This window comes from Phycodurus eques, chromosome 5 (genome assembly GCF_024500275.1).
Source record: "Phycodurus eques isolate BA_2022a chromosome 5, UOR_Pequ_1.1, whole genome shotgun sequence".
Lineage (NCBI taxonomy): Eukaryota > Metazoa > Chordata > Actinopteri > Syngnathiformes > Syngnathidae > Phycodurus > Phycodurus eques.
In genome coordinates, this window is record NC_084529.1 from 3,663,288 (window position 1) to 3,677,670 (window position 14,383).

The 14,383-nt window shown below is 44.3% G+C and overlaps 1 protein-coding gene and 1 non-coding gene across 2 annotated transcripts in view; both read left to right on the forward strand.

The window, feature by feature from the left end:
- The window catches only part of LOC133402551 (receptor-type tyrosine-protein phosphatase zeta-like), a 50,269-nt gene extending 37,720 nt beyond the window's left edge, over nt 1-12,549 (forward strand). Inside the window, 16 exon segments of the mRNA XM_061676457.1 lie at nt 1,158-1,237; nt 1,309-1,394; nt 2,168-2,264; nt 2,996-3,081; nt 3,582-3,716; nt 4,958-5,092; nt 5,172-5,335; nt 5,806-5,941; nt 6,561-6,707; nt 8,036-8,129; nt 8,215-8,288; nt 9,098-9,229; nt 9,565-9,729; nt 10,856-11,013; nt 11,089-11,224; nt 11,957-12,549. Coding sequence (XP_061532441.1) covers nt 1,158-1,237; nt 1,309-1,394; nt 2,168-2,264; nt 2,996-3,081; nt 3,582-3,716; nt 4,958-5,092; nt 5,172-5,335; nt 5,806-5,941; nt 6,561-6,707; nt 8,036-8,129; nt 8,215-8,288; nt 9,098-9,229; nt 9,565-9,729; nt 10,856-11,013; nt 11,089-11,224; nt 11,957-12,094 — 1,963 coding nt within the window. The 3' untranslated portion in view covers nt 12,095-12,549.
- A 33-nt stretch (nt 12,550-12,582) lies between these two features.
- trnai-uau (transfer RNA isoleucine (anticodon UAU)) lies at nt 12,583-12,676 on the forward strand. Its single transcript has 2 exons — nt 12,583-12,620; nt 12,641-12,676. It is a non-coding gene; the product is annotated as a tRNA-Ile (tRNA).
- Nucleotides 12,677-14,383: the final 1,707 nt, after the last annotated feature.

Genomic DNA, 14,383 nt, shown 5'->3' on the forward strand with positions numbered 1-14,383 from the left:
TTCAAGCCGAGCGGCAGGAATTGACTTCCGTTTAGTCGCAAATGATTTGTAAAGTTCGGTGTTGATGAGACATTTGACTTATTTCACCATTTTGACAAGAACGTACGTTGGGGGTCAAAGGTACACATGAATGACGGTAACGTGAGGCACGGCGCCGGCAGCTAAACGCTAACGCGCGTGTTCGTTTGTGAGAGGAAAATGTAACATGCTAATTGGCAAAAAAAAATCTAAATATAGTGCATGAAAAATGTCATGAGATTAAAAGACTAGAAAAGAAATTACGTTGTTTGCTTGCATTTTTTTTTTTTTTTTGCCTTGTTTAATTTTCTTGTCTGGTTGTAATTTTAAACGACTGAAGTGATTAATAGAGAATATTTGAAGTGTTGTCAGTATTGTGCCTGAAAAAAATGCGGTTTTTATATTTCTGTAAAAGTCGTGTATTTCAGAAACTTTTTGCATATTTAAAAAATAGAAATATTGTTTTAATAAACATATATATATATATATAAATATATATATATATATATATTCCAAAAAGTCCATTTTTAAATTTTTTGAAAATAATTTCTATCGTAAGGAAGAACGAAATTTCTGAGCAAAATGAATCTTTCTGGAAAACTTCCAACGTCGTCCATTTCCATCAAAGTCTGTGGAATTTTGTGTGCGCAGTGTTGGTCACTTTGCCATTTGGACGCGGTCTGCGTTGCGCTAATCCCCGATGTCCATTTTTGGACGAGAGGCGTCTTTTTTTTTGTGCGGCGAGCCGATCCCGTGGAGTCGTGTCACGGGATTAACGTTCGATGTTAACATGTTTTTGCTCCTGCCGCGTTCGAGAAGGATTAGCGGCTAAAATCAGCGAGATGACGCCCGTGTGTTTCCTAATGCGGGCCTTCTCCAGCTGGGCTCCCCTCGGCCTCTTCTTGTAAAGATGACCATTGTTTTTCATACAAGCTTCTTTTTTTGCCTTGAGAAGAGGCAATATTTGAACGGCGTTAAGGGGCACACATTGAGATTGCAATTTCGCATGCTTTTGCAACTTTTGGATTCCTTTGGCATTTCGGGTAGTTATGTTTAATTGGCGTTGCGGTCATGTACGATATTGTGAAAGGTCAAAGGTTTGAGGAGCCCCGTCGTAAACGTCCTTGTTTTGGCTTCAGGATGTGTTTCCAGACGGCGCATTTCTACGTGGACGAAGGCGCCTCGCCCCGCGTCGCCCCCACGCCCGCTTTCACGTCCGGTAATCCCGCTGCAAAGTCCTCAAAATAGCCGTCCCCCAAAAAGCCGTTTCACTTCCTGTTTGCCTTCTAGACGAAAAGGCCGCACTTCCTGTCAAAGACTTCGTCAAACATGTCGCCGAGCTTCACCGAACGTGCGGATTTCAGCGCAAGTTTGAGGTGCGTTCAAATATTCTTTTTTTTTTTTAGCACATAAGTTGTATATTTCTGTAGAAGTCATCTATTTCCCAAAGAAGAAAATAAGTTTTCTATGTTCGGAATTTGTTCTGTATCTTTCTGAAAAAGTTGGATATTTCTGGAAAAATGCATTTTTTTAAAAGTCACATAATGCCGATAAAAAGCTGTATTTTTCCGTAAAAGTCGTATGATCCGTTGGGGGGGGGAGGGAACACGTCGTAAAAGAGTTGTATATTTAGTAGCGTTTTTCAGGCGAGGCAAATATATTTGCTGCTTCGCCGCACATACCTCCGGTCAAAGGTCACCGCTATTCAAGTTACCGGTCGCTTTTCCGCGTCGGAAAAGTTGAAGGAGCAAGTGGCGAAGTTGGTCAACACTCACTTTACTTTTGTGAACGCGCTCTTCTGTTTGGGCAGCCATGTTGTTAGCGGAAGCTGTGCACATCCGAGGGGGTGGGGGGGGGGGGATATAGGACTTTCAAGTATTCAAGTACAAAAGCCACTAAACAATCATCCTGACAATTCAAGTCCAATGAATCGATCGAACGTTGTCGTCGGCCAGGCCTATTGCTAAAGTTCGATTTTCTCGATTGTGCGTCGTCGTCGCCGTCAACTTTTGTCGTGGTTTGTGTTGTTGAAACGAGCCTAGCCTAGCCTCACGTTCACATTCACACGAATGGACAGTTCAATGGCGCTAACGCGGTTTCGGAAAGCTCCGACCTGAAGAGTGCGCGTGTGCCCGCGTGCCCGTTGAAGGAGGTCCAGGCGAGCACGGCGGACGTGGCGATGACCTCGGAGACGTCCGAGCATCCCGACAACAAGAGCAAGAACCGATACAGCAACATCCTCGCTTGTGAGTTGTGCCGCAAACACGGCAACATTGCCCGATTCGCGTTTCATTTCAAATCCAATGAGAACATTGGGAAAAAAACGATATTCTGGTCTTTGAATTGTGCTGCTAAGCTACATTGTGACGATATTATAGTCGATATTATATATTATAGTATAGTCCAAGTCCATTACAAAATACATGTGAAACATGCTAGCCTTTTTTATTTTTTCATGAAATTCAATTCAATCAAATTATATGAGATTTCTCAGGCACGGTGGATGACCGGTGAGCACGTCCGCCTCACAGTTCTGAGGACCGGGGTTCTATCTGTTTCCTTCTTCTTCCACGAACGCAATATTATTCAGCATACCATGTTTCAACGAGTGGGGGGGGGGTAAATGCAAAAAAAAAAGTACAATTTGATTTCAATGAAAAATGCAATTAAAAATGACATTTCAGCAACCGCCAGCTCCACATGAGAGTGCGACAGTTACCATAGCGACAGGAGCTTTTGTCCTTCGTCAATCGCGCCACAGCCTCGAACCGACGAAGGACTTGATTCCTTTTTGAAAAAGGATTATCTGCGAAGAGTCTTGTCGTCGTCAGGTGTCACAAATGAAAAGTTGAGTGTCTGCAAGTCAGCCTCCTCACATGTGGAGCTGAACTGCAAACGGAATCCAACAATGTCAAGTACTCATCCTTCCACGCGTTTTTTTTGGTGTTGTTTTTTTTTTTTTTTGCGTGCGTTTCAGTCGACCGCAGCCGAGTGCGACTCTCAGCGGCCGACAAGGACGGCGGCGGACGCGCCGGAGATTACATCAACGCCAACTTTGTGGACGTACGTGAGACACTCGAGCACGTGCGAATTTGCTCCTCTTTTGCTGTCGCGGTCTCGGGGTTTTCGCCAAACCCGACTTCCTGTCAAATCCGCAACGCCGACCGACCTTTCGGCGTCTTCCTTACAGTTTACTTTGGATTCCTTGTACTCTTCTAATGCGAGGCTTGCTTCGTAAACTGGAAGTTAGTCGGTTAGTTAGGTCAGTAGTTAGTTGGTCGGTAAGGTAGGTAGATAGGTAAGAAGTTAGTTAGGTAGTCAGCGTAGCCACTTTATGAGTTAGTTGGTTAGTTCGTTCTTTTGTTAAACAGTTTGCAAGTCAGTGAGTTGGTTAATGGGTAAGTGGGTCGGTTAGTAAGTCAGTCAGCTGTCAAGGTGTCACCTTGTCAACCAAGAAAGCAGAAAATCCAGGTCAAGGTTTTGATCGAGGAGTTGCAAGTTCCACTGCAGCCAATGAGGCACCCAAATGCGTTGGAGTGTTGAGAGTAAGATTTCTATCGAAGGGCTTCAAGATGCATCACGCGTACATCGCGGCTCAGGGTCCGCTCAAGTCCAGCACGGACGACTTCTGGCGGATGATCTGGGAGCAAAACGTGGGCATCGTCGTGATGATCACCAACCTGCTGGAGCAAGGACGCGTGAGTGGCGAGAGAGAGAGAGAGAGAGAGAGAGAGAGAGAGAGAGAGAGAGAGAGAGAGAGAGAGAGAGAGAGAGAGAGAGAGAGAGAGATAGCCACTCTGACCGTTGCCACATGGACTCGACTCCAAGTTTTGACCGCATGACCAGATGAAAACTGAAAGACTTGAGACTCGGCTTGGACTCAGCACTTAAAGACTCAGGACTTGAATTGACCTGAGGTACAATGACTTGACAGACTTGATTGTTGTTAATGTACAAGCCCAATTCCAATGAAGTTAAACATCAATAAAAACGGAATACAATGATTTGCAAATCATGTTCAACATCTCCAACAGTTTAAGGACAATGTTCCTCAATGTACGATTGCAAGGAATTGAGGGATTTCATCATCTACGGTCCATAATATCATCAGAAGGTTCCGAGAATCTGGAGAAATCGCTGCATGGAAGCGGCGAGGCCGTAAAGCGACATTGAACGCCCGCGACCTTCGATCCCTCAGGCGGCGCTGCGTCGAAAACCGACATCGATGTGCAAAGGATTTCACCGCGTGGGCTCAGGAACACTTCAGAAAACCAATGTCGGTAAATACAGACAATACAATTTGAACATTAATAATCTTGTCTTTGTCGCGTATGCAATGAAATCGAGGTTGAACATGATTTGCAAATCGTTGTATTCTGTTTTTATTGATGTTTAACACAACGTCCCAACTTCATTGGAATTGGGCTTGTACAATTATTTGGGCTATGATCAACAGCGGGCTGTTCATTTGGTTCCTGGACCCACGCTGGGGACTTACTCGGCTTAAACACTACAAATTGAGACAAAGGTTAAGACTAAAAAGTGAAGACTTCAAATTGACTTGGGACGGAAATTGAAGGTTAAGACTCGAAACTTACTTGAGGCTTGAAAGTTGAGACTTGCGATTTAATTGAGACGTCGAGGTAAAACGAGATTAGCGCGAGACTGGAAGGTTCAGGTCTGAGACGAGTTGGAGGTTAAGATTCAAGATTTCCTTTTAGACGAAGAAATTAACACTTGAGACTTACTTTAGACTAGAAGGTTAAAACTTGAGATTCTCTCGAGACTTGAAAGTTGAGAGTTGAGATTTACTTGAGACTAGAAGGTTTCGACTCGAGACTTGAGACTTACGTGTTACTGGAAGTTAAAGACTTGAGGACTTGACTTGGCCCATCCTAACCTCTAACAAGTGCGTTTTTTGATATCTGGGTGTCCTCAGAGGAAGTGCGACCAGTACTGGCCCGCTGACGTGCGTGAGGACTACGGTGGCTTGGTGGTGGCGCTCAAGAGCGTTCAAAAGCTGGCTCACTACACTCAGCGGACCTTCACCGTCACCAAAACGCACGTCAAGAAGGTCCGTCGGCCGGGACGTCAATCGCAGGTTTCGTAAGGTGAATGTTTCTCGCCTGGTGTTTGATGCCTCGCTGTGGCAGGGTTCTCAGAGGGGGCGCAGCCCGGAGCGAGAGGTCACGCAGTACCACTACACCCAGTGGCCCGACATGGGCGTACCCGAAGACGCCCTGCCGCTCGTCAGCTTCATACGCAAGTCTTCAAGGGCCAGGACGGCAAACACGGGCCCGGTGGTGGTGCACTGCAGGTATTCCACTTTGGTCGGGTTCCGGATCGCGACAACGTTAAAACTCGAGATTTACTTGAGACTTGCAGATTAAAAATTCCGATTGATTTTAGACTTGAAGATTAAGACACGAGAGTCACTTGAGATTTGAAGATTAAGATTTGAGACGAGTTCAAGAATAAGACATGAGAGTTACTTGAGACTTGAAGGTTAAACCTTGAGACGAGTTGAAGGTTGACTTGAGAGTTCCTTGCAAATTGAATCTTAAAACTTGACATTTACTTGAGACTTGAATATCAAAACTTCAGATTGATTTTAGACTTGAAGGTTAAGACATGAGAGTTACTTGAGATTTGAAGATTAAAACTTGAGACTAGTTCAAGAATAAGACAGGAGAGTTACTTGAGACTTGAAGGTTAAACCTTGAGACTAGGGTTGTGTGTGTGTGTGTGTGTGTGTGTGTGCGTGCGCGTGTGCGTGCGCACGTGTAGCGCGGGCGTGGGTCGCACGGGCACGTACTTGGTGTTGGACAGCATGTTGAGGCAAATGAGGCAGGAGGACGCCGTGGACGTGGACGGATTCCTGCGACACGTTCGCACGCAGAGGAACTACCTGGTCCAGACGCAGGTGGCGCAACGACAAATACTCTACATAGACATAGAAAGCATACGCGCATACATCGACATACTGTATATACATAGACACATACAGTACGTGTATATGGGTGATTTTACGGTAAAGACATAAAAACAATTTCCACGCGTTGCCCTTCCAACTCTGCGGATACGAGTGCATAAATGATCCCAACTACTCAATCAAGCCATTACGCTCTTGTCTTGATGAAAATCACAGTCACGGTAAAGACATGCAATACTTAGGACAGTTTTGCAAATTCATACATTTTCATTCAGATCTCAGAAATAATGGGTGCAAAACGGCCGCCTCAGCGCAGCTCCTGGGCCTCTCCAGCGGCGTTAACGCTAAAGACGGCTCGAGTGAGTGTTAGCGTTCGGGAAAAACGAGAAAAACACAATATCTCCAAAAATGTCTTCCGTGTCTTCCCAAAACATGTTGCAAATCATCCCACTTCATTTCGGACATTTTGGCATCCAAAGTTCGAGAAATCGCCCTTTTTTTCCACTTTGCCACATCCAACATGGCGCCGACATCCACCTAGCATCCATGGCTCAATTCTTCCTTTGTCTGCGTGCACCGAGAGCTCCGCTAACCTCGCCTTCCCGTTCAGGAGCAGTACGTGTTCATCCACGACGCCTTGGCGGAGGCCGTTCTGTGCGGCGACACGGAAGTGGCGGCGCCGCGGCTTCACGCGTACGTGGAGCGGCTGCTGACCCCGCGGCACGATGGGAACACGCCGCTGGACCGCCAGCTCAAGGTCGAGCGGCCCGGCCCGGCCTACGTGGTTCGGAGCGTCGGCCCCGCCGTTTCCTAAGCCGTAGTGATCCGAGGCACATGTTGCACATCAGGAAAAGCTCAAACAGAAATGTCGCAAAAGTATTTTTGTACAAGTAAACAATCACGCGTTCACACATCATATGTTATTACAGCTTTATTTTAAGCAAAAGATCATAACAATATTACAATCAAGTTTGGGTTTTTTTCAAAACAATTGTTTCAAATAAAGCAGTTGCAATTTCATGAGAATACAATTTTAGGATTTTAAAAAAAATCAATACATTTCTACTAATACTTGTCCTGTTATGACGATGAAGTCATGTTTTTTTTTTTTTTTAAGAGTCACAATATTACACAATATAGTCGTTTTTATCTTAAAAAGTCGTACATTTACAAGAAAGAAAGACAATTCTTTTTTTTTTGTCCAAGGAAAAAGTACTGATATTAAAAAATGGCAGAATGTTTTTGTAAAAGTATTTACCGGTGCTCGTATTATTATATTATATATATTATTATATTATTATACTTTTGAGGAAAACTCCAGATAATATAAGAATATATTAATTTTTTTTCAAGAAACAGTTTTACAAGTTTACAAGAATAAAGTTTTAAGACTAAAAATTGTAATACGACCAGAACAGTTGGATTTCTTGTCAACGATACGGTCTATGTTTTTTTTTTTTTTTTTTTTTTTTTTTTTTTAAAGTCACAATTTTATAACAATAGCTATGTTTTTAAAAAGTCATAAATCTGCAAGATTTTTTTTCAATAATTTGTCAATAAAGTTGTCTTAATACAAGAAAATAAGTCATAATCTTATGAGCATAAAATCACATCAATGACTTAAATAAGGAAAAAAAAGGCTGAATATTCCGTCAATAAATGTTTTTAGTCTCATTTGACCACTTTCTAGACAGTCATAATAATGTGAATATTCCATTATTTTTTCTCAAAAAAAGCATTTGTTATTTGACGGAAATAAAGGTTTGCAATTTTTGTGTGTGGGGGTTTGTAATATTACTGGAATAATATGACATATTTTGTCATCGTTTTTAAGTCTTCATTTGGAAAAAGGCACAATAGTCATATTTGTTTTTTAAAAAAAAAAGCCTTGAAAATACTAGGAAAAAGTAGCAATGTTATAAAAATACAGTTGAATTTATTTTTTAAAATGTGTTTTTGTTTTCAAAGAAACAGTAATATTACTCCAACAGAGTTGTAGTTTGAAAAAAGCAAAACATTTGAAATATTATGAGAAGATATTGTGTGTGTTTGCACGTTAGCTTGACGTTAGCATCGCGTTTTCAGCTGCTGAGCGCGGACGCGGCGAACGCCGACGACTACGCGAGCGCGCTTCACGACGACAACCGCCACAAGAACCGAAGCGGGTCGCTGCTGCCGGGTGAGCTAGCGGCTGTTAGCGTGGTGCTAATGCCAAAGTTTGTGCTTCCTGTCCATCTCGAATGTTTTTTGCTGTGTATTTGCAGTGGAAAGATCGCGTGTGCGTTTGTCGCCGTGCGCAGGTGACGCGTCCGATTACATAAACGCGTCCTACGTGACGGTAAGGCCGCACAAACGGGCTTGTTTCTCTTTGCATTAATAAGAAGATAGCTTAGTGTCGTCCAGCTGGCCGATATGGCCTTAAAATAAAGGCAATATTTTGACGAAACATGACGAGGTAGGTGGAATTCTTTCCCATTCTTGCTTCATGTACAGCTACAGCTGTTCAACAGTCCGGGGTCTCCGTTGTCGTATTTTACGCTTCATAATGCGCCACACGTATTCAATGGACTGCAGGCAGGCCAGTGTAGTACCCGCACTCTTTTACTACGAAGCCACGCTGTTGTAACACGTGCAGAATGTGGTTTGCCATTGTCTTGCTGAAATAAGCAGGGCCGTCCATGATAAAGACGTTGCTTGGATGGCAGCGTATGTTTCTGCAAAACCTGTATATACCTTTCAGCATGAATGGTGCCAGCGTTGCGACCGGCACCGTTTAGAATTTGATGCCGCTAGTCTGACGACTCGATGCCATCGTGAGAGACCAAATTTGACTCGTAGTCGGATCCTGGCGTTAGTTTAAAAAATCAAATCCATTTTTAAAAATGCTGCAAAAGAAACCAGAACTGGCAAATACACGTCACATTTAGGATAGCACAGAAAGTTTTGACATCTTGGGTTTGGTTCACCTTTGTATAAAAACAAAAACAATAAACAAATCAATGGATCAATTGTGCAAGCTGATAATGATAATAATGATATTCCATTTGTTATTTCTTGAAGTATTGTTTTTTTTAATGTTGTTGTTTTTGTGTTTTGTTGTTGTGCTATTGTTTTCCCGTTGTTTTGTTGTTGTTGTTGTTGTTGTAGGGCTACAGGCAAAGCAAGGAGTTCATCATTACCCAGAATCCTTTGCCAGGCACCGTCAAGGACTTCTGGAGGATGATTTGGGATCAGAACGCGCGCGTCATCGTGTCGCTGTCGGGACCGGCGCTCGCTCAGGTCACATGACCCACAACACGCATTTCCACGCGGTGGGCAAAGTACGGCCCGCGGTCGCCCCCTCCCGGCCTCGGTCCCCGCCCACCCAGCAATGTACATTATTACGAATGCTGCAATACTGTTTTTTCAAACTTTGGTCGATTTAATTTTTCAAAATGGTTTATATATTTGGCTTTCTTCATTTTTGTCTCATCGAAACATAATGATTTATTTTAAATGATACCAAATTTGAGTGAGACAAAACATTCGCAGATATTTTTCAACGAAATGGTTAAATCGCCCACTTTACATCAAAAGAAAACGTATCATGATTGATATCTGAAATCTTTTTAAAGGACGAGGATGAGGACGAGGAGGCGGGGCCCTGCGTCTTCTGGCCCGGCAAAGGACAGCCAATCGGCTGGGAGACGTTGACTGTCACTCAAACGTGCGAGAACCTCATCTGCTTGGCCGACGAGGACCCGCTGCTCGTTCACCGCTTGGACGTGCGCGCCGCGCAGGTTGCTCGCTCGCTCGCAAACCCGTCCGTATGAAAATGCATTTTTAATACCGTACCGCCCGACTCCCATCCTAAAAGCAACATGATCGAAAGTAGCAGGAAACACGCCGAAAGCGGTAAAAGTGACTCGAATAATAACAGACGATAAAACGAATAAGGGATATCTATGTTACTATAGAAAATAGAAAATAAAAGAATGTAAGAATCAAGGAAAATGATCACATAAGTGGACTTTATTCAGGCAAGAGAGTCACTGTTTTCAAGAAAGAATTCATCGGAAAAAAAAAAGTTTGCGAAAAATTCCCCCGAAATAAGCACCACTTTCTAGGAAAAAGTTTTTTATTTTTAAATAAAATTCTACTGTGTTGTACTTGAGGCATGACAAAATAATACTTGATTCAAAACAGCTTCATCACTTTTTTTGGAATGTATTTTTACATGAAAAAAAATAAACATTCCATTTTTTTTCCTCCCAAAATGTTATCCCCCACCCCAGTTTTATTATTCTTGAGAAAATGCTGCTTTTTTTTTATGAAAATAATGTAACTTTTGGGTCAAGATCATTTCTTTTTCCATTTAATCCAATTTAAATAGCTTGATTATTCATACAATCACTACTGAATATCAAAATAAAATTAAGATTACATGAAGTGAATAAAAGAAGAAATTCTCCCTAAAGTAGCATCAGTTACAATTAAATTAGCTGAAATCACCCAAATGTTGCTCGGGTTGAAATAAGCATACTTAGTAGTTATGCTTTGCCGTTATGACTGGGAAACAAATTGATGGCTAACTATTTTTGAAATCAGAAGCCAGTAAAAAACGGTTTGTTCAAAGATTTCATTTCGTGGATAAAAAAAAAAAATGCTTGCAATACTTCAATTTTATTGAAAAGTAAAGACAAATGGTCATTTTGGTGTTTTGGTAAGAAACATGAAGTCCACACACATGATTTGCTTCCAGGGGCCACATCCAATGAATTGGCTGGCCGGATCTGGCCCTCGGGCCGGGGGTTTGACACCGACGTTGCGGCGGCTCAAATGAGACGTTTTCCGTTTATCCCGAAAAGTTGCACAGGTGAAAATTCAACACGTTGAATGGCGTTGCTTTGTGCTGTTTGTGCGGAGGACGACTTTGTTCTGGACGTTCGCCTGTACCGCGCCCCCCGCTGGCCCAACCCCGACAGCGGCACGAGCGACGCCTTCCTGCTGCTCGAGCTGCTGCGGCGGGAGGAGGAGGGGGGGGAGACCTCCGCCGAGGAAGGGCCCGTCGTGGTCCTGGACCGGTACGCCGGCCGCCGGCCGCCGCCGCCGCGTTCAACGGAAAATCGGCTAACGTCCGCGTCGTTGTCTGCCCGCAGCGCGGGCGGAGTCACGGCCGGGACCTTCTGCGCTCTCTCGTCTCTGATCGGTCAACTCCACGGCCAACGGCGCGTCGACGTCTTCCGAGCGGCCAAGATGACGAACCTTTCGAGGCCCGGAACCTTCCGCACACGCGTGAGGAAAAAGACGCAATTTGCTCCTTTTTTTTTTTTAAATTGGACTATTTTCAAAAAGAAATTCTAGACTTTTTTTTTCTTATTTTTAAAATACGACTTTTTAAAAAGAATGTTTTCTCGTAACATTGCAAAAAACTATCACAGCTTCATGTTTTATATACTTTTGAAAGGATTTTTTTTTTTTTAAATAGTCCCCTTAAAAAACATGTTATCTTGTTACGGGGAATAAAAAACAAGATTTTTGAAAGTACTTTTTCACTCAAAACCGACTTTTTTATTCTTATATTCATCATTTTATTAATTAAAATAAAATCAGAAATTTTAAAAATATTTTTTTCCTAAACAACGTGTTTCGACTCCGACTTCAACTTGCGCAACGGGCACCGTTTGCTCCAATCCAATTTAAGCGGTAGTGACGTTTGAGTCCTGTTCGCCAATCAAACGGCGCAAGGAAGTCACGTGACCGCACGCGACCTCTTCTTCTGGGTTTCCCGTGCGTGGGCGTTGACACTCGATAATCCAGCGCCTCCCTGGCGGCCGTCTCGGGAAGGTCGTCGTTACCATCGGTGGCAACGCCGCGCCATTCGTGTTTCCATTTAGACCAAGAAAAACAACAGCTGTCATGTGTTCACGTATTTGTCTGGCACCGTCTGCCCAAAACGCGGACGTGTCGGCGCACTTCTAACTTGAGTTGTTACCTAGTGATTAGCTGTTTGCGTTTTCTGGTCAGGACCAGTTGGCGTTCCTGTACGAGGCCTTGCTGGGCGTGCTGGACAAGCAGCAGCGGCAAGAAGAAGAAGACGAAGAAGAAGACGGAGAAGAAGAGCACCCGAGGAGCGCCGCCGACAGTTTGCAATCTCTCGTGTGATCGATCGTCCAAGAAGAAAACTTGGAGCGACTTCACGTTTGCCTTTTTGGTCACCAAGAGATCTTTTTCACTTCACCGTGGTCTTGCCTTTTTGTTTTTGTAAATTTTTTTTTTAACTCTTTTTGGTCACTTTTTAATGCCACCACAAGGGCGACTAACACTTTGCGTATTTATTGGCAGCAACAATAAAAAAAATAATTAAAAAAAAGGCAACATGGCAGTCGTAGCAACGTTCCTTCTAATGTAAATAATATCTCACCTCAATGGACCAAATTGTATTTATACTTTAGTACATTTTTATATTTAGTGCATTAATCAAAGGTTTTTATTCCTAATTTCCACTTTAGCCAATACAAGCGCTCCGATTTGGGACAAATGTGCTCCTGGCACATTTCTAGTTGTTTGTGATCTGCTGCTGAAAATTTGTTTGCCATTAAAGGACAAGTTCGATTTTTGTTGTTTGTTGTCTTTGCGCAACAAAACTCCGAGCTCCAGTGGCGCAATCGGTTAGCGCGCGGTACTTATATGACAGTACTCTGTAGAGCAATGCCGAGGTTGTGAGTTCGAGCCTCACCTGGAGCAGAATTTTGGGCAGCCGTGGCCCAATGGTTAAGATCATCGCCTGCCACCGTGGGGGACCTCGGTTCAAGACCCCGACCGGAGCGTCCGTCAACATCCCCCGGACTCACAGCTGCGGTGTCCTTGAGCAAGACACCGATACCCCAAAATGCTCCCCGGGCACTTCAGCTTCCCCCTGCTCCGGTGTGTTCCACTAACGTGTATGTGTTCACTGCGATGGGTTAAATGCAGAGAACAAATTTCGTGTGCATGCATGTTCATGACAATAAAAGGTGATTCTTCTTCTTCTTCTGAGGAGGAGTGTGAACCGCCTGTAGTTTCTTAAAAAGGGGGACCACCACCCCGTCTGCCAATCCAGAGGCACTGTCCCCGATGTCCACGCGATGTTGCAGAGGCGTGTCAACCAGGACAGCCCCACAACATCCAGAGCCTTGAGGAACTCCGGGCGTCAGGACCCGTCCCCCCAATCGAAGGCGGAGGGAGGCTACCCTCTCGTTCACCGGGGTGAACCCCAACGTGCAGGCGCCGATCCGGGGAGCAATAAGTATATCCGCACCTGCTCGGCGCCTCTCACCGTAGGCAACTCCAGAGTGGAAGAGAGGGCTGGTACCAGAGCCCAAGCTGTGCGTGGAGGCGAGTCCGACTATATCTAGTCGGAGCTTCAAGACCTCACACACCAGCTCGGGCTCCTTCCCTGCCAGAGAGGTGACATTCCACGTCCCTCGAGCCAGCTTCTGTAGCCGGCGGGGATCGGATCGCCGAGGTCCCCGCCTTCGGCCACCGCCCGGCTCGCGCTGCACCCGACCCCTATGGCCCCTCCCGCAGGCGGCGAGCCCACGGGAAGGGGGACCCACGTTACCCTTTTGGGCTGTGCCCGGCCGGGCGCTCACCTTCGAGCCCCTGCCTCCAGAGGGCCCGAGGGGGGCGTCCGGGCAAGGGAAACCTAGATCCATTTGGTTTATTCTTAACAGGGGTTTTTGGAGCCGTGCTTTGTCTGGTCCCTCACCTTGGGCCTGTTTGCCATGGGTGACCCTACCAAGGGCGTGTAGCCCCAGACAACTTAGCTCCTAGGATCCTCGGGACACACAAACCCCTCCACCACGATAACGTGACGGCTTACAAGACGAGGAAGTTAAAAAACGCAGACTACTTTTTTTCTGTTGTGAAATTATAACTCACGACATGTTTTTTGAAAATATTGGGCTAGTTATGTTTTTTTTTTTTTTTTTTTTATAAGACCGCTGCAAACAAATAAATAATAGAAACACTTGAAAATGAGAAATTGACTTCATCCTCAAGAAAAAAATACATTTCTACAAAAGGAATATCACTTGTCTTCAAAAAATAGTTTATTCTAGAAAATTATGACCTATATTATAAATGTTTTTCTTGACAAAAATGTGTGCCCTTTTTTTTCTCGAAAATGAATAAAAAATGAAAAGCTATTTCTTGAAAAAGAAGTAGCTAAAAAAAAAGATCACAACTTAATTCTTGCGCTCTTTGTAGTGCTGTGTAAGTTTTTCGATGAGGGCCTCAGTTTGTCCATGTAAGCGAGACGTGTGAGGGCCTCGAAAATAAGTTTGTTTGTACATTAAATGGCTTTGTTGTTGTTCCTCGGGGCCCCCGCAGGCATGTGGGAGTTGAGCTCAGGTTTCTCAGACAAAGAAGGAGAAATACTTGATGCTCTCTCTCTCGCCACTCGCCTCCCTT